At 52.3% G+C, this 18,929-nt stretch overlaps 1 protein-coding gene across 2 annotated transcripts in view; it reads left to right on the top strand.

The window, feature by feature from the left end:
• Positions 1-18,929, top strand: part of Parvb (parvin beta) — a 90,077-nt gene that overhangs the window by 46,905 nt on the left and 24,243 nt on the right. For both annotated transcript variants that reach the window (XM_028856743.2, XM_037197492.1), the window contains exons 4-6: positions 6,819-6,921; positions 14,852-14,992; positions 16,777-16,892. In XM_028856743.2, coding sequence (XP_028712576.1) covers positions 6,819-6,921; positions 14,852-14,992; positions 16,777-16,892 — 360 coding nt within the window. The remainder of the gene's footprint in view (positions 1-6,818; positions 6,922-14,851; positions 14,993-16,776; positions 16,893-18,929) is intronic.

Here is an 18,929-nt window from a genome sequence, read left to right as displayed (position 1 = left end):
AGCACTCGGGAGGCCAAAGTACATAGATCTCTGAGTTTGAGGACAGCCTGGTCTACACAGTGAGTTCCAGGACAGCCAGTTCCAAACTTAAAACCTATCTGGTATGTTGGCCTGAGCAGGTTAGAGGACAGCTCGGTCTGGCTGACATCCTGGGAGAAACTCTGTCTCAGAAAACAGAATAAAACAAACCCCAAGCCAACCAACCAATCAACCAAACAAAAACAACAACAAACCAAACGAACGAAAGGTTACCCGTTGCATCTGGGCTGGGTGGCCAAGGCTGCAGATGGAGGTGTCAGGAAGAGGGAAGCCTGGCTCCATCTGCTGGGTTGGAGGAAGGACAAAAGCTGGGTGCTGAGGTCTGTGGGAGCCTCTAGAAACTGGAGAAGCCAGGGAAACAAGGTCCTAAGAGCCTCCAGAGGGGTTAGCTCTCCTCGCCTAACACTTGACCTCAGCTCGGCAACAGCGGTTCTGGGCTTCTTGCCTCCAGTGTGTGAGAGGATCCATGGGAAACCACCAGAGTCGTGGAGTCCCCTAGAGCAGCCACAGGAAGCCAATCTTCACTGGAGCTGACCATCCACATCAGTCAGACAGGGTGGCTCTACACCTACCACAGTGGCCGAGTCCTAGAGACGTCCTGTTCCCACAGCCATCCCATTGGCCTTCAGCTACACATGTGGAGACTAGACTTCAGATCCAGCCTGAGATCTCATCTCCCAGCAGGCTGGTCTTCACCTAGTACTTTCAAAACCTAGTGTGAACATCAGGCACAGGGGAGCAGTTCTGGGGTTTGGGGGGGAGGGTCATCAGCTATTGTGTGGCTGTGTGGTGAGGTGTACAGTGTGTCAAACTACTTGGCAAGGCTGGGCTCTGAGACAGGCAAGTGTGGGAGGTAGGTGCAGTGGTTCTGATAGACTCGTCCTGTTGATCAGGGTTCCCAAGCCGGGAGAAAAGCCGTGGTCTGGCTGGAGCTTGCTCGTTCGTGTTGGAGGACTGTGGACGTTTCCTTTTTCCTGTCCTGGCTGTCCTGGCTGGCCCAGATAATGCACTTGTGCTATGAGTGTGGGATGGACAGCCTCCCAGCTACTGCTGGGACTGGACTTGGTGTCTGGCTCCTTCCCCGGATCACCGCAGAGCTAGGCACCTCGGGTCTGCTCTGTTCAGACCCTTCACTATCATTCCATGCCTCCTCCCTCTGTCCCTCTGCTCCACATATTCCGTGGCTTTGTTACTGCTGTGCTGAGCAGGGACCCTCTGAGTGTATGTTTAGAGGAGACTGTTTCCTCCAGGACACACTGGCAATCTCAGGGGTCCCAGCATACCTTAGACTTGAAAATTCACCAGAAGGACCCTAGAACCCACTGGAACAGTGGTTATCAACCTGTGGGTCGTGACCCCTTTGGGGGTTGAACAACTTTTTTACCCGGATCTCTTATCAGATACCCTGCATATTAGATATTTACATTATGATTCATAACAGTAGCAAAATTACAGTTATGAAATAGCAGAAATAATTTTATGGTTGAAGGCCACCACAACATGAGAAACTGTATTAAAGGGTCGCAGCATTAGGAAGGTTGAGAACCTTCCACTGCACTGGAAGCTGTTGTCCTTAAGGTCACCGTTGGAGACAGGCACAGTCAGCTGGGGGAGGCACACTTGGGATCAGGATCTAGGGAATGGGCTGTGGGAGAGGGGGCAGAGGCTGGGAGCTCGTGATTGTACCTCTGTGCAGATGGTTCCAGAACCTCAGTGTCCAGGGTCACTGTGTGAATCTCGTTGTTTCAGAATGTTGTCTATGTTGCAGACCAGTGACCCAGCTTCTGGTGGTCCCCTGTGGGGGGTGCTGTCCAGAAACAGGTTTTGTGTTTTGTTTGTTTTTTCCCCTAGAACTGGGGAGGGCACCCAGGACCTTGCTCCATCACTGAACCATACCCCTGCCTCCCCAGATGCGGGTTTTTTTTTTTTTTTAATCTTAAAACCTGTCTGGTATGTTGGCTTGAGCAGGTTAGAGGACGGCTCGGTCTGGCTCACATCCTGTCCTTCTGTCCTTCTGTACATGGTCATTGTGGCCGTCTGTCCTTCACAGCCTCTCCCAGTCTTTGGGACCATGGCTGAGTTTCTGAGGATGCCTGGCTGGCCGTGTTTTTTCCTCTCTGCTCTCCGTCCTCTACGTTTTTCCCTCTGTTGTCTTGGTGGCCTTCTCTGTCCCCTACTATTTTGTGGTTGTCGTCTTTGCCGTGTTGTGAGCTGCCCTCTGCCTTCATCTGAAGTCCCTGGCTCTGGCTGGGCAGACATTGGAATGAGGTTGATCATTAAAAAACTATTTTGAGCATCTGCTGTGCTTATGGGGCCATTAAGGGGCGAAGGTCCAATCCCAACTCGGGAAAGTGCAGTACCTCAACCCATGGCCATTCATTATCTGATGATGGGCATGGAAAGGGATCAGGTCTGGTGGGGAGGGTGCATTGGCCAGCCAGGCATCACCTTAGACATGGACCTGCATTTTGTGGGCCCAGGAGCCTCAAAGATTCACCCTAATGTCCTCTTCTAGCATTTTTTCCTGTGGCCGTGTCTTCTGGTGTCTGCTGGAATCAACCTGAATTCCTTGTAGGTGGCCAGTGTGTTGGAGGCATATGGCTGAGATACTTCATGTCATTAACTGTTCTGTTAGGAAGCATCCTGTGCTTTTCTTTTAGGGGAGATGCCTCTGTGCTCAGTGTCTCCATTTGGTCCTTGTCCCCGGGGCCTGGCCCAGAACTCTGAAACCCTCAGAGTTGCCTGGGTAAGAGATCTCGGCAGCACACACTCTTGGTCACTGCTAATGAGGACATTTGGTGAATCCCCAGTTTGCTTCCAGTGGAGGATGATCCTAAGGGAACCCAAACATGAGTGGTGAAGGGGTTGGCACTGTTGATCTCTGGGAGGGAAGGGGCCTGGAGGGTGATTCTTTTTACTGATGGCCAATGACTGAGCTCGTAACCTGGGGTGCCGGACTCTGGGCAGTGTCATAAGCATGTTGACTACAGAGGCATATGAGGTTAGAGAACTGGTGTTGGAATGATGCATTTTAGAGTTGGGAAGAGAAACCCAATAAACCCACACAGCCCTTCCTAAACAGGCTAGCCAGAGCAGCTAGGCACCTCATGCTGGGTTGCATCTTCCTCCAAGAGCTGATTTCATATCTCATCATTCAGTTGCTGGGCAAGGCTTACCCTTGTCATGAAGCTGGTTTTTTTCCTCTTGCGCCTGGGTTGTATGGAAGTGCTCTGCCAGGCTCAGCCCCCACTGACTCCGCCCAATTCAGTAAGGTGCATCTCCATCCCCAGGGGACAACACAGCCAGGACTCTGTTTGGAAATGATTAAAATGTAACTGTCATGGCTCTGGGGGAGACAGACTGCAGACCTGATTATAATTCAGAAGGAACTAAGGGGAAAGTAATTTTTTATTCTGGTTAGAGCGAGCTCATAGAGCTAGCCGTGATCGAGTGCCGTGTAAGGATGTAATTAATATATGTCCTCCTTATTCACCCGCAGGACTTGGGGCTCGCAGATGAACGAGTCCCTAAAAATAATGGCTGATGCTATCTTTAAAAGCTCTTTTGTGGAACAGAAGATAAGAAGGATGACCGGGAGCAGAATGATGGGGTGACAGGCGATGTCTCCAAGTCAAGTGCTCCTCCTGGGGGGGTGGTGGCAGTGAGACAGGGGAGGATGCTTGCCTCCTGGACCCGAGAGCCTGGCCCGTCATGTAGAGTTCATTTTTAGCTTTTTGTTCCTGCTCCGAGTAGGCCAGAGATCTAGATGTGGGGTTTTGGTTTGTTTTGTTGTTTTCTTCTTTAAGTTTTCGATTCTCATAGAAGAAACATTCTCTGGAGATTTCCTGGCAGGATTGTGTTTGAGAAAGGAAGCCTCTGGAAGGGCCTGTAGGGTAGAGAGTCCTTTCTAGATGTGAATTCCCCGAGGCAGTTTTCTGGTTTGTTTGAGACCTCAAACTGGGATCTTAGCCACTGGGGATAAGTACTGAGCAAAACGGCTCACTCGCCAAGCTCACAGTGTACCTGGGAGAAAGCACGGAGAGGGCCGAGTGAATATGCCATCAGGTGGCCGGGGGTGCCTGGAAGCCTCATACCCACTTTCTGCTGCTCCCTGCAGGGCAGTCTGGGAGGTGGCATTTAAGCAGACCTCTGCACCAATACCTAGGAGAAGGTCATGGCCAACTGCTCAACAGCAGAGGCAAAGGTCCTGTGGTATGCAGGTGCTTGGCATGTTCTAGCAACCACTGAGATGGGCAGGGGGACAAGACCCTAGCGAGCATGCAGGGGATTGACCAGAGACACAGTCACAGTGATAGAGGTATGGGGATGGTGGCCGACAGCGAACCACCATGTTGGCTCATGTTGGCTCTCAGGGTGGAGGAGTCAACTCTTCCTGAACGCTGTGGCAGACCGGGGGCAGGGCTGGCTCCGTGTCCACCCTGTGTGCCTTCCATGCCCTCACTGTCCCCAGCATAACACCCATGACAGGTCACTGCCCTTGTGGGCAGGGACTGCACTGCATCTCTCTTCATCCTCACGGCCCAGGGTAGAACCTGCTGCGGACACTCACTCGTGTTCTTATCATCAGGGGAGACCCCGCAAAGGAAGACCCAGCAGCTGTGGCCTTTGCAGTCAGAGGTGGGACAGCAGGACAGCACAAGCTTCCCTTCCCTTTTTGATGACGGGCAGAGAACATCCACCCTTATCCGTTGTCTTGGGGTTTCTGTTGCTCTGATGAACACCCTGACCAAAAGCACCCTGGGAAGGAAAGACACCTAAACCTTGTAATCATCGTCCAGATAAGCCAGGGCAGGAACCTGGAGGCAGGAACTGAGGCAGAGGCCGTGGAGGAGTACTGCTCACGGGCTTGCTCAGCCTGCTTTCTTATTACACCCAGGGCCACCTGCCCAGGAGTGGCATAGCCCAAATCGGGCCCTTTTACATCAATCATTAATCAAGAAAATGTACCATAGGCTTGCCTACTGGCCACTCTGGTGGAGGCCTTTTCTCAGCTGAGGTTCCCTCTTCCCAGGTGACTCTGGCTGTGTCCACTTGACACCAGACCAGCCAGCCAGCACCACAGTCATGGTGACCTCAGCACACTGTCGTGTTTTCATTCCTTATGAAGTGGAGACTGTGCCGTTTTGTTTGTTTGTTTTGTTTTGTTTTTTTGCATGGAGGAAATCCTTGCTGTGGTTTGCAGCCCCCAGTGTGAGAACACACCTCAGACCCTTGGGCAGAGGACAAGCAGGCATCTAGGATCCGCCCCTTGCAACCTGTTTCCTCCAGTCAGGCCCTGCCCAGAGATGGACAGCCCAATGGTCAGAGAACACAGGCCAGACTGGAGCCCAATCAACCAGAGAGCTGGAGAGGGCGCCCACTCTCCCCCTGCCCCTCGGAAGACGCTTTGACACATCCACAGAGCTCCAAGGCTGTGTGGCCCTTCACCCTAGCCACATGTGACTCATAAGCTCTGAGATCCCTGTGAGTCTGGTTTAGTCTCCTGCGGTCGCTTGAAAGCTGGTCAGGACTTGAGGGGACTTGGCTTTGTTGCCAATTTCTCAGTCACTGCTTTCTTAGAGAACGACAAGACACTGTGCATTCGGATTTGTGCATTTGATCCTTTCGAGAGTGGCCACAGACCTCTACCTCCCAAAGGCTCAGGGGTCCAATTAGATAGCTTAATCCATTTTGCTGGCATTGGGAAAGTCACAGTCTGAGGGTCACGGCTGCAGCCTGGGCAGGTATCTGTTTTATTCTGGGTGGGAGGGTGAGCAAGCATTGTCCTTGGGAAGCCCTCTGTCCCAGAGACGATGAACAGTGCAGGGGTCGTGCTTCGACAGCATGCCCTCCCAATGTGTTGAGTGGAAAACCCTATTAAGAAAAGCCTTCTGGGGAAGGTGGGTCTGGAAAAAATAGAAGCGAAGAACTTGACCATGAGTGTTCCCAGCGGCTTGACGGACAGAAAGTGACACTGCTCAGCTGTCCAGCAATGGAGGGAGACAGAGAAGATGTACATAGCTCTGTGTCATGCGGTGGTAAGGTGTTCAGCCGGAAGTGGGGGAGAGGTAGGAGTCATGACAGGGATGGGCTTCAAACGCCATGTTGAGAGAAGCCAGGTGTGAGGGAGGAGTTTGCATACTGTGGAATCCCATTGATGGGACTCAGGATCGGGAGATGGACAGGGGCAGAGCTGCAGGGAGAAGGTCCTGGTTTCTGTTCGGGGACAGGATAATATTCTAACGTGGTTGGGGTGACCCTTACAAGCTTGGTGAATCCTGGAAGGGTATGCAGGTGGGTTCTCCATTGGCCGAACAGTCCGCAGAGTTCAGGGAACAGGAGAGCCAGGCTGGGACCTCTTGCATTAGCCTGGGACTCTGGACTCAGGGCTGCTGAAGTGCAGGCTAGGAGGGGGTTTGTGCTTCATGGTCCCCTTCCCCCTCTCTTCCCAGCACTTATTCATTTAGTACCCAGTGCCCAAGTGGAGCTGTAAACGCTTCCGTTGGGAGATATGTGTCACCCATTACCCACGGTCGGTGCAGGATCCCAGCCTGCCTGGTCCTGCCAGGGCTCTGTTGGGGACTATTAGGAAGTCCTAGCTCCATGTATGGGTCTGGCTCTCCACTCATGCTCTGGCCATGGACCAAGAGATACCTGTTGTCCTCCATGGTTACCAGGCAGGTGTCTGGTAGCCCTTGTGTCTTTGGGCGGCTGCCTGTCTGAGCCAGCTCCAACCCTGCTTTCTCCGACAATTCTGACATGCTTCTCCCCTCCCCCAGGTGCTCCTGGACTGGATCAACGATGTGCTGGCGGAGGAGCGCATCATCGTGAAGCAGCTGGAGGAAGACCTCTACGATGGCCAGGTGCTACAGAAGCTTCTGGGTGAGTGCCGGGACCCTACCATGTGGCACCATCCTCCTTGCCCTGGGCTTTTGGGAACTGACCCAAAGCTTGGTTTATGCCTCCTGGCAGCCCTAGCTGTGTTTGTTGTCCGTCTGCATGGTTTCTCCTCTGGGTACGCGTGGTTTCTCACGGGGCTGCAGCAGCTTTTATTGGATACTCACGCCATGGACCAAGGAAACAGGGTTCAGAGAGGAGCCATGTCCCTCATCTCATCTCTCTGGCCAGCCTGGTTCCATCCAGTGTTGAGGACGTTTAGGATGGGACGCGGCAGAGGGCAGGTCTCCAACAAATCCCATGTGAGGGAATTTATCATTGTCCTCACTCATACTTTCAGGCTTTACTGTCTCCAAGTTCTGGCTGAGGATGATTGAGTGTGTCCTCAAGATAGACTGATGGAAGGAAAGATGGACAGGTGGGCAGCCTCTCCATCAAATGTTCCTGAGCCTTGCTGAAGGCTGGGTTCTAGGTCAGTGACTGCTGAAGCAGACATCCCTCTACCCTGCCATTCCAGAGGGTGTGGTCTGAGCAGACAGTGACAGATGCCATGGGTCTAGAGAGTATAAAGGTCATACAGTTGTCATATCATATGGCCAGAGTGGGTGACCTTACCAAGTGCTGGGGTCTGAGCTCCTGGGGAAAAATAAGGGAAGAGTGGCCAGGAGACTAGAGAAGGATGAAGTCAGGGGTGAGGCATGGTAGGTAGTGCCACGGGATTCATGACGCCTCAGGCTGGTGCGGTGATTCATGCCTGTCATCCTAGCACTTGGGAGGCTGAGGCAGGAGGATTGCTAGTTTAAGGCTAGCCTAAACTATATAATAAAAGCTTGTCTCAAATAGAAAAAAAAATGTGTATGATGAAGCCTTGGGACCAGCTCTTACCTGGGGCTGTTGTGCCCCGGGATGTTGTGAGCGCATCTTGGGGGCTGTGCTGTTACCTCCAGGGGAGTCTTGGTGGTTGTGGGATGTGGTGAGGTATTGTCTTTCAGGCTTGCACGGGACTCTTCTCCCTCAGCTGTGTGTCAGGTGTCTTGGGCACAGGTCCTGATCTTACAAGTCTTTTCTTACCACAGCAGATTCTCCCAGCAGCCCAAGGACAGGCCTGGTGACCCAGTGTCTCCAAATGCCTTTTCATCCAGGGCATTTGTGCTATCCCTATTCTTTCCCGACTCCTCCCAACCCCTGCCCCACCTTTTACTCTCTGTCTCTTATGACACCTTTGAAGGGTTTGGACATCTTGTCCTATAGAAGATGGACCGATATAGATTCATCTGATCACTCTTTTCTTTTTCTTTATTTATTTTGATTTTATGTGTATGCATGTGTGTGTGTGTGTGTGTGTGTGTGTGTGTGTGTGTGTGTGTGTATACCACTTGCTTGCAGTACCTGTGGAGGTCAGAAGAGGGCACCAGATCCCTGGAACTGGAGTTTATAGATGGCTGTGAGCTGCCATATGGGTGCTGGGAATTGAAGCAGGTCTTCTAGAAGAGCAGCCAGTGCTCTTAAGCACTGAGTCTTTACTCCAGTCCGGATTGTTCTTTCCTTAGCGTTACAAAGTAATACTTTTTTTTGTGAATCAGAGCCCATGGCTTCACATTGCTGGAGGTGCACAGTGCCAGGCTACTGATAATGATGGGGAAGGTCTGATCCTTAGCCAAGGTGATGGCCAGTGAAGGAGGGAATGGTGAGATTATGGAGTGCTGAGTGGCTGGATGGCCATGGTGGTCTCTCTGCGGAGCTCACAGCTCAGCAGAGTTCTAGATCCAGCCTCAGAGGTGGAGGCTCTGTGGCCAGGCGGAGCCTGTTGTGAAGCAGGGAAGGAGGTGGGAATCTGGGGTGAGGCTGGGAAGACAGACAAGGCCAGCCCTGGTAGACAAGGACTTTCATCCCATGTCACAAGAGCCACTGGGAGTTTCGAACAGGGCCATGCCATGATCTGAGTTGGCTTTTACAAAGTTTACTCAGGCTTCTGGGTGCAGAGTGGGTGGGGAGGAAGGTCTGGAGTTGGAGCTGGGTGTGGCTCAGGATGCCCTGAAATGGCTTCTGAAATGACTCTGGCCAGGGTTTGGAGTGCAGATGTGGACAGATGTTTCGGAGAGTAAAGCTGCCACAGGAGCGGAGGGTGGAGACCAGAGGTATGGACTGAGCAACTGGTGAATGGGTGAAGAGCTGGGGGCCTCATGGACGAGGTTTTGGGGTGTCTACCTGTCTGGAACCTCATGCTGGGACCAGAGTTAGGAGCTCTGGCTGCAGAGTTAGATGGAATGCAACCACTCGGAGGCGGTGTTTAGCACCATGGGCCTAACCATTTCCCGGAGAGGGGTTGCAAAGTCCTCATTGGGCCAAATACCAAATGGTCAAGAGTGAACATGGAAGTTTGGTTAAGAATCCCCGTCTTAGAATAAAGTTCTGCAGCTCAGAAATGAAGCTGGAGAGTTGAGATCCTTGGGTAAGGGCACACGTCACTAAGCTGATGGCCTTTGCTTCCTGAGACCTACGTGGCGGAAGGAGAGAACTGACCCCCAAAGCTGTCCTTTGGCTTCCGCACACATACTGCGGCCTGCATGCCTACAGACTCCCCCACAATCAATCAGTTAATTAATAATTTTGTTTAAAGAAGACGCTGGACTGTGAGGGTGGTTTCATAAGTGCCCGGGTTTTATGGTGGACACCCCAGCGCTCCGGCAGTGCTCTGTAGTGTCTCCCTACAGGCACTGGCCTGCTGGAAAGAGTGGCACACTCCTGCACAGCTCTGTCTGCGACTAGCTAGCTGCTTGCCATGTCTACAAACGGGGCATCTGAGTTTCAGACAGTCAGCTGAGGCCAAGGGAGCACACTGAGCTATGAATGATGTGTCACGAGGTCCCAGTAGATGGTGAGGCTACCTTGGGTGGTCAGCCTGCCTCCTCTCCTGGGGTTTGAGTATGTTATCGACTTAACTTCTCTCTGACTCTTGGACTTGGTGATTAGGCTGCAAGGGCCATGCTTGTATGTGTGTATGTATGTGTGTTTGCATGTGTGTGTACACAGGTGCTCATGCACATGTATTTATGTGTGAGTGGAGGCCAGAGGTCAATGTCAGATGTCTTCCTCAGTTCTCTCCACCTTATTTCTTGAGACATGGTCTCTCACTGAATTGGGAGTTCACCAATTTGGCAAGATTAACTGGCCAGTGAACTCTTGGGATCCTTCCGACTCCACCTCTCCATCCACCCCCATCTGTGCTGGCGTTATCGGTGGGGACTGCCACACCCAGATTTTTCTCTTGGAGCTGAGCTCAGATGTTTATGAGATGTTTGGGTGCTGGAATCTGAACTTGGTTCTCATGACTGAGCAACAAGCACTGCTCTTAACCTCTGACCGTCCCCACTCGCCCATGGCAATGCCTTTTCATGGAGCAGTCCTTCAAGCTGGTGCTGAATCTGGGTATCCCGGACAGGCTCTGGCTTTGCATCAACCCTGCCTGTGGCTGGCTGTCAGCCACACTGATGCCTGACCCGGTCCATCTTTGAGAGCAGATGTTGTTGACCTCTTGGGCACAGCTTTTGGCTCCGTCTTCAGCTTGCCTGGTAGATGCGGCACTGAGCTGAAGCCACTGTGGCTGGAAATCCCACTCATTGCTTCTCCAGGCTGGTCGTGTGAGGCTTGAGGCTTGTCCTGGCTCTGCTGTCTGTGTATTGTGGAGTGCTTGTTATACCCTCTCATTTGAATATCTCCAGTCGGTACTTGAAGAAGCCGCTTGGAAGCCTCTTCTGTCAAGTGCTTTGGACAGAGAAAAGGACAATGGGAAGAGTATTCAAGGCTGAAGAGGACGTCAGTCAGCACATCTATGCCTGGTTGCGTGGGCGATGCTGTTTCTGATAAGATGCAACGATGACCCACACGGCCCCTGAGACCAGGGATGCCAGGAGTGACCTTGATGTAGGTGCTGGGCTCTCGGGCTTTCCAAGGGCAGAGCTATAGATCAGATAAGGGGTGCTGGCTGAGCAATACGATGCCAGCGGTGGAGCCAGGACTGGTCAAGATGAGGGAGACCCAGCAAAGAAGTCTGGTGAGATCAGCCTATGGGAAGGAACCCCGCGGAGTGGAACATGGAAGTAGGAAGGTTTTTTTTTTTTTTTCATGGGCGTGTACATGAGAGTGTGGGCATGTGTTTGCCATAGTGCCCATGTGGAGGTCAGAGGGCAATTCCAGGTATCCTTCCTCCTTCCCCTGCGTGTGAGGCAGGGTCTCTTGCTTACCTCAGCCTGCTCCAGGCTAGATGGTCCACAGCCTTCTTCTCTGGCTGCATCTTCATTCTTGCTCCTCCAGGAATGCTGGGATGCAGATGTGCACACGGACACATCTTGCTACGATGAGGGTGGCGTGGGCTCTGGATGAACTTGGCCATGTGGCACTCATCAAGGGTGAGCCCCCAGGGCCCCCCGAGGAGAGGGGATGCTGGAAATAATAGGGGGTTGCTGCAGCAGGCTAGGCTTCAGCTCAGCTGGGTTTGTAGCACTCACCTCAAGTTGGTGGGCAGGGTGGAATGTCCATGTAGGATGCTGGGGGTCTCCCGGGCCGGCTGGTACTCACTGGGACATCCTTAGTCCTTGTGTGCCGTCACTCTCAGCTACATGCCGCACTCAGGGGTCACCCAGCCTTTCTCCGTCCCTTCCATATTGGTAAGAGGAGGCCATGGCATCTCTGCCACGCCAGCAGTCGGCAGACCAGTTCCTGATGGATGCGCAGAGAAGTCTCTTTTCCCTGCTTTGTGGCATCACTGTGTCATGGAGACCTAAGGCAAGACAACCGGACACAGGACCTGCTTTCTTGGGCTGAGTCATAGCCTCTAATCTCACATTCATATATTGACATCAGTGCTGGCTAGTTTTTATGTCAACTTGACACTAGCTGGAATCATCTGAGCGGAGGAAACCTCAACTGAGAAAAACGCCTCCGTAAGATCAGACTACAGGCAAGACTGTGGGACAACAGTTCTCAATCTGTGGGTCATAACTCCTTTAGTAAACCTCTATCTCCAAAAATACTTACATTACAATTCATAACAGTAGCAAAATTACAGTTATGAAGCAGTAATGAAAAAAAATGTTATGGTTGGGGGTCACCACAACATGAGGAACTGTATTAAAGGGTCACAGCACTAGGAAGACTGAGAGCCACTGCTGAGGGCATTTTCTTAATTAGTGAGTAATGTGGGAGGGGCCCAGCCTGCTGTGAGTGGGACCACCCCTGGGCTGGTGGTCTTGAGTCCTGTAAGAGTGCAGGCAGAAAGCAGGCTGAAGCCAGGCAGTGGTGGTGCACGCCTTTAATCCCAGAACTTGGGAGGCAGAGGCAGGCAGATCTCTGTGAATTTGAGGCCAGCCTGGTCTACAGAGTGAATTCCAGGACAGCCAGGATTATGTAGAGAGACCCTATCTCAAAAAAAAAAAAAAAAAAAAAAAAAAGAAAAAGAAAAGAAAAAAGAAAGCAGGCTGAGCAAGTCATGAGGGGCAAGTCAGTTAGCAGCATCCCTCCATGGCCTCTGCATCAGCTCCTGCCTCCAGGTTCCTGCCCTGTTTGAGTTCCTGCCCTGACTGCTTTTGAGGATGGACTGTGACTGGGATATATAAGCAAAGTAAGCCCTTTTCTCTCAAAGTTACTTTTGGTCACAGCAATAGTAGCCCGAACTAAGACAACATCCTAACCCTCAGACCTTAGAATGTGACTGTGTTTAGAGACACATTTTAAAAAGGAGTAATTCATTGGAAATGAGGTTCTGAGGCTTGGCCCTACTCCAGGATGACAGATGTCCTTATGAGAAGAGACTAGCCAGGGTCATGCTGCCTATCTGCCCATCCCAGCACTTGAGATGCTCAGGCAGGAAACTGAGTTCAAGGCCAGCCTTGGCTACTACATAGGGAGCATCTCATTAAAAAAAAACGTGTAGCTTACCAGACATCTGCACACAGAGGGCCATCCATGGGGGAACACAGAAGAAAACAGCCAACACCTTGTCTCAGACCTCTGGGCCCGGGGCTAGAGAATGAGCCTCTGTAGGCCACCACTTGCCTCTCCCCCAGCTAACGCTGACTGATGTGGCTGCCTCCTCTGCCATTGCAGGTGACGTGGCTGGTGGCAGGGGACAAGAGGGCCTGCTGGGTTCTCTTCGTCCCTCCCTCCTTCCCTGTTTCCTTCCCCGGTGTCCGCCCTGTCCTTGGTGGCCGCACACCTGTGGGCCTAGCTTGTTGTGTATTTTCATGTCGCTCGCGCGCGCATGCGCATAGCTGTGGGTGTCCCTGCTGGGGCCTGCGACACAGGTGACAGGTGGTGAGAGTCCGTGGAAGCAGGCACCCTCGTCCCCAGAGGCAGTGTGGAAGTACCAGATTGTTATCTCCGTCACACTCACCTCTGCCCGACCTGCCGTGTGTCTGTCCATGGCCTTTCTTGGTTCTCATGTTCACTGTCTGTCCCCTTCCTGAGGGCCTCTCTTGTCCGTATGTCTCTCCAGCACCCAGGAGCTGTTTGTTGAGTGATCATGTGACTGAGGGGTTGGACCGTGTGCAGTAGAAGCTCATGGTACCATCTCATCCCACAGATTGCAGAACTGACCGTTCTAACTGCAGGAGCTGGAAGTTGGGGGCGAGAACACTGAACTCCTGGGCCCAGCTAAAATGTGTGCAGCAGAACTTGATGGGGTTCATGATCTCAGTGACAATGTGGCTGTTGACAGCCTTGCATCCCGGGCTAAGGACATGGAAATCACATTCCAGGAAATTGCCTCCAGCCACCCTGGGTCTGGGCCTTTGCTAGTTGGGCAGAGGAGCCTTGTCAGGAAATATCACATCTTGGAATTAAAGACTAGGAGGGAACAGGACTCCTTGCCTTCAGCAGGAGCCCCGGAGCGCTGGCTGCTGTGTCTGTGGCTACCTGCTCTCACCTGCTGCCTCCCCCATTCCCAAAGGAAATTGAAGGCGGCTGGGTCTCCGTCTGGGTAATTGAATCCTGAGTGAATGTGACAATTCTCGTCCAGGCTCCTCCGGAGTGCTTCCTGCCTGCTCTTAAAAAAAAACGACACAGTCACAAACTCGGCAAATCTCCAATCAAACTTCTTGCGGTGTGAAAATGTTAGAGACTGGGGAAGAACCTGGGAGTGCAGGGAAGCATCGCTGAGATTTTCTTCTTGTGTTTATTGAAATTTGAAGTCTGGGACCCTACCGGGACACCTCCCCTTCCCACACTCCCTGCAGCTACCCTCTGTAGCCGACCCAGTTACTTCCTCTTCCTCATGTGTGTGTGTTTACAACTTAATCAGCTCACTGAGTGCTGTTCATGTGTGTGTGCCTTTAAGGCTGACCACTTGGCATTGAATAATCAACCAGGGGACTCGATGTCCCTGGAGAAGACAGGTTTTCTCCTCTCAGCAGCCACTAATCGCCCGTGGTTCTTCATCTAGGGGCGGGGCTTTGTGAGATTTTCCCTACCCATGCTGGCCTGTCAACTGGTATTGTCACTGTTGGGTCTCATTCAGGTAGCCAGGTGGTTGAGATTTCACGGGTGTAGCTTCCCGGGCACACCTAGAAGGTACTAGCTGGCAGCAGGCCAGAAGACAACTTTGGACAGCTCTGTCCTTCCTCTGTGCCTTCCGGTGCCCGACTGCCGCCACAACCTTGCTTAGCCCCCAGCGGCATCTTGAAGGATTCTTTTCCAGGTCATAAGCTGTTCCGAGTGCCTGTTTCATCCTTAACTGCCCCTTCGCTTGTAGTATAACTTTCTCTCCGTAGAAATGGCCTCAACACTGCACCACGGGGCCAGGGATTTGGGCTAAGATGCCAGGTGCCCCCTGGTGCCCCTGTTCCAGCCAGGGCACAGATGGCTCCAGCTCCTTCTGCTTGGACACTCTTGCCTCATGACCTTGTCCTTGTCTCCACAGAAAAGCTGGCACACTGCAAGCTGAACGTGGCTGAGGTGACGCAGTCGGAGATCGGGCAGAAGCAGAAGTTGCAGACGGTCCTCGAAGCTGTGCAAGACCTGCTTCGGTCCCACGGCTGGCCACTGCGCTGGAACGTGGACTGTGAGCGGCCTCCGTGTGGGGAGGGAGCATTGGAAGCAACAACCGTACTTTTGTCTTCCCATCTTGTCTTCAGTCATCCAACGATAGCCCCGTGGTTAAAAAACCAGTGCACCCTCTTGACCGGTTCTGCCGGAGGCCAGGTGGCAGAGGAGAGGTCTGGAAGCTAAGGGCACAATCACACACCAGTGCTTTGCCTCCCCACCCCCTTATACCACCCCACCCCTGACCCCCTCCCGCTCCACCCCTGTATTTCAGCTCTAGGATTCTCATTTGCTCACGTTTATTTGTTTATTTTGTGTGGGTCTGAGTGCACTTGTGTGGAGGCCAGAGGTCAGCCTCAGGCAGCATTCCTCAGGAACCATGCACCTTGTTTGTTTTGAGGTTAGGGTCTCTCACTGAGACCTGCAGCTCACCAGTGAGGCAGGGCTGGCTGGCCAGTGAACTCAGGTTCCTTCTGTCCCCAGCTACCCTCTGCTGGGATTACTAGCATGAGCTACCACAGGTGGTTTTTTAAAAACTCCAACTTGAGCCCTCATGCTTGTGTGGCCAACATTTTATGGACTGAGACATCTCCTCAGACCTTGTATTTTTTTAAGAGTCTCATGTAGCCCAGGCTAGACCTTGGACTCACTATGTAGCCCAGGCTGGCCTTTAAGCCCTGATTCTCCTATCTCCACCTCCTGAATGCTGGGATTATATGCCTGGTCCAAGGAGTTTTTGTTGAGACTTGACACCAAACACCCAGGGTAGTGGCATAAAGTGAGCCATAGGGGGTGGCCTACTGAGGCAGGTGCCAAGGAGCCCATGCTAGCTCAGGAATGTCATTTGTCAGCTGGTTTGAGGGGTTTGTGGCATCAGAGTTCATAGCCCAGAGGGAGCAGAAGGGGATGAGCTGACTGAAAAAGCGGATGGCATCTGTCATGTCCCTGTCCCCATCTCCTCTGGCTCCTTGCTAGGCAGGTGCGATGTGGTATGGTGCCAGAGCCTGCCCTTCATGACCAGGGCTCTGTGGTCTGCAGAGGGAGCTTGGATCTTGGCTGTAGAGATGGGACTGGCTCTGCCCCTGGTTTCTTGGCGTGGTGTTGAGTAGACCCATCCTTCTAGCCTTGGAGCTGGGGCTGTGGGTAGGAGATGCCTGACCAGCTGCAAATCCCTCCACAGATTTGCTAACACCTGGCCTGAAACTTTACATTCAGGGAGAGTCAGAGCAGGCAGCCAGGGCCGACTGGGCCCAGAGCAACTCCTGCCCTTGTCACCCACCCCTTTGGGGACAGCTGGTTGTATAGCAGCAGAAGTTTGCCCAGTGCCAATGATAATGACATGTGTTATTGTGGTGGGTATGTGGCTATGACCTGTCCTTCTCCCCAAAACCTGCGATTCTCTGCTTTAAAAAACGTGATGCTTTTAAAAGTGGCTGCCAGAACCAGGCACAGTGACACACACCTTTAATCCTAGCACTCGGGATGCTGAGGCAGGTGGATCAGTGTGTGTTTGAGGCCAGCTGTTCTAGGCCAGCCAGGACTATACATAGTGAGACCCTGATTTGCTCCTCCCCCCCCCCCAAAAAAAAAAAGAAAAAAGAACATGGTTGTCAAGTTGCTTGGGCCAACAAGAAAGAATTGAGAGAAGCCAGGCAGAAGTCCCCTGGGGCCTTATCAGCCCTCTCTGTCTGAGGTCCTTTTGCCCTCCCCCAGAGGTCTCCTTGAGACATACCCTTAAGATGGTCCCCTGGTCTCTACTGTGTCTGACCCGAGGCCTCTGTTTCTTCCCTCTCCACCCCAAAGCTATCCATGGAAAGAACCTGGTGTCCATTCTTCACCTCCTCGTCTCCCTGGCCATGCACTTCAGGGCCCCCATCCACCTTCCCGAGCACGTCACTGTGCAGGTGGTGGTCGTCCGGGTGAGTAGACACTGGGCCATCTCTCTGCCCGTCTCTCTGTGGGCGAGGCAAGCTGACTTCTTTTCCCTGTAGTTTTCCAGGAGGCTACCTTGTATTTTTCCCCTCTTGATAAACTGCATATCTCACCCTGGCTCTTTGAGAAATGATTGGAGCGGGAACAATGGCGTTGATTTGAAGAGTGGCACACGGGCGTTGAGGTTTAATTTCCCAGATTTCTGAAAAGAACGTTCATTTCTCTCCAAAGCCACCGAGTCAGAATTCAATCCCTTGAATGTGCTTATTACTCACTGGAGGAGGCTGTGACCGGCAGGGTGAAATAGACACCCAAATTAAAGGCTCTCTACATTTGCTCTCTATTATAAGCCATCATTCCCCATTATCTCTTTTTTTAGGTTCATTTCTCTTGATTTACTTGGAGACGGCAGCCAGGACCTGGGGTCCTGGTAATGGGGCCAGGCGTGGATTTGCTATGCATACTGTCCTGTTTTTTAGCCTTTCAAGCTCACAGATGCTGGCCCGACTTATTTCCTGTGCACAATTTCACTGTGCATTACATTTAAATATGTATTAAGCGCCCACTGGGTGCCAGGCATATGCCTGGACTTGTGGGAACACTGAGTGAGGAAAACCCATGTGGCCTGGAAGAGCCGCCATGTCTGCCAAAGGGCTGAGGTCACAGTTGGGACCTGCATGTCGTTGGTGTTTATGTTCCCGGAGACACCCAGCTTCTCTCTGTTCTCTGAATTTTTAACTTATCTGTTCTGTGGTCTGTGGTCCATGACGACCTGGCTGAGCCTGTGTTTTCTGAAGCCGTTCTGACCTCTCTACTGCCCTGGGAGCTTAGCTGTACCCTGCTGGGAAGGCCCTTTCTGACATTAAGTGAAGGTCACCTGCCATTTCTCCCTGCTTCCTTCCCAACCAGGATGTTTGTGGTCAGCGAGAGTGACGCAGACCCAGGGGGACCATTCCTGTGGCCCTAGTCTTGGCTGCTGGTTCATAGGCAGCGGTCCGGGAAAGGCTTCCCAAGGACACATGGGAAAACGGTTCCTAAACCTACCTACGTCAGCCCCAGGCCCCAAGAGTGCTGAGCGGGCTCACCGTCCGGGTATTTCCTTTCAGTCTCACGCGTTGGTCCAAGACAAGCTTGGATTTTTGGAAAGTCTGACCGCTCCCAGCAAGCACCCTCCTGCATTCGGTGCCTCGACCAGGGTTCCCGAGTTGTCTGTGCAGAGACCAAAGTAGAAGGGACCGAGTGAGGAAGTCCAGCTAGATGGCAGCTTCTCAGAAATAGCACCCCGAGCTCAGTTCAGAGCTTCTTTCTGCCTCGCCCAAGGTCCTCTGGGCTGTCCATATGCTTGCTCGGGTAACCCACTATCTAATTAGAGACGAAGCAAAGCATGGCACATGGCATTTCATGGCTGGAATGCATGAAGGCCAAGCCTTGCTTATTCCCAGCAGCGGAAGCTTTGGGCAGGCCTTTTGACTTCTCAGGGTTGCCGCGATTTCCCTACAAACTTGGGATGATGGTGCTAACCATACAATTATCCAGCTCTCAGTTTACCAGTGATTTCCCCAATGCCTAGCAACTAATAGGCACCTCATTCATGCTTAGCCTGCAAATAAGTGAACCAAATACGTAGAGTCTTTGGGTGGGCTCTCGAGTATCATTTGGTGTGAGGCTAGGGGTGAGCCAAGCTGCTGTTACTTGTGGGGTTTTGTTTGTTTGTTTTATGTTTAAAGATTTATTTATTATGTATACAGTGTTCTGCCTGCAAGCCAGAAGAGGGCACCAGATCTCGTTATAGATGGCTGTGAGCCACCTTGTGGTTGCTGGGAATTGAACTCAGGACCTCTGGAAGAGCAGCCAGTGCTCTGAACTTCTGAGCCATCTCTCCAGTCCTGCTGTTACTTGTTAATAAGAATGAGTCTACAAGATCCCTGGAGGCCAGCTCAGGGAAGAGTGTGAGGGGCTCCTGGTTAGGACAGATTCCCGTGGTTCTGGTTACTTTGGCTGGCCTCTGGGAACTCCCGGTGTAT

This window comes from Peromyscus leucopus, chromosome 20 (genome assembly GCF_004664715.2).
Source record: "Peromyscus leucopus breed LL Stock chromosome 20, UCI_PerLeu_2.1, whole genome shotgun sequence".
In the NCBI taxonomy this organism is placed as follows: Eukaryota; Metazoa; Chordata; class Mammalia; order Rodentia; family Cricetidae; genus Peromyscus; species Peromyscus leucopus.
Note: the sequence above shows the minus strand (reverse complement) of the source record. Positions and strands in the feature narration are given on the sequence as shown.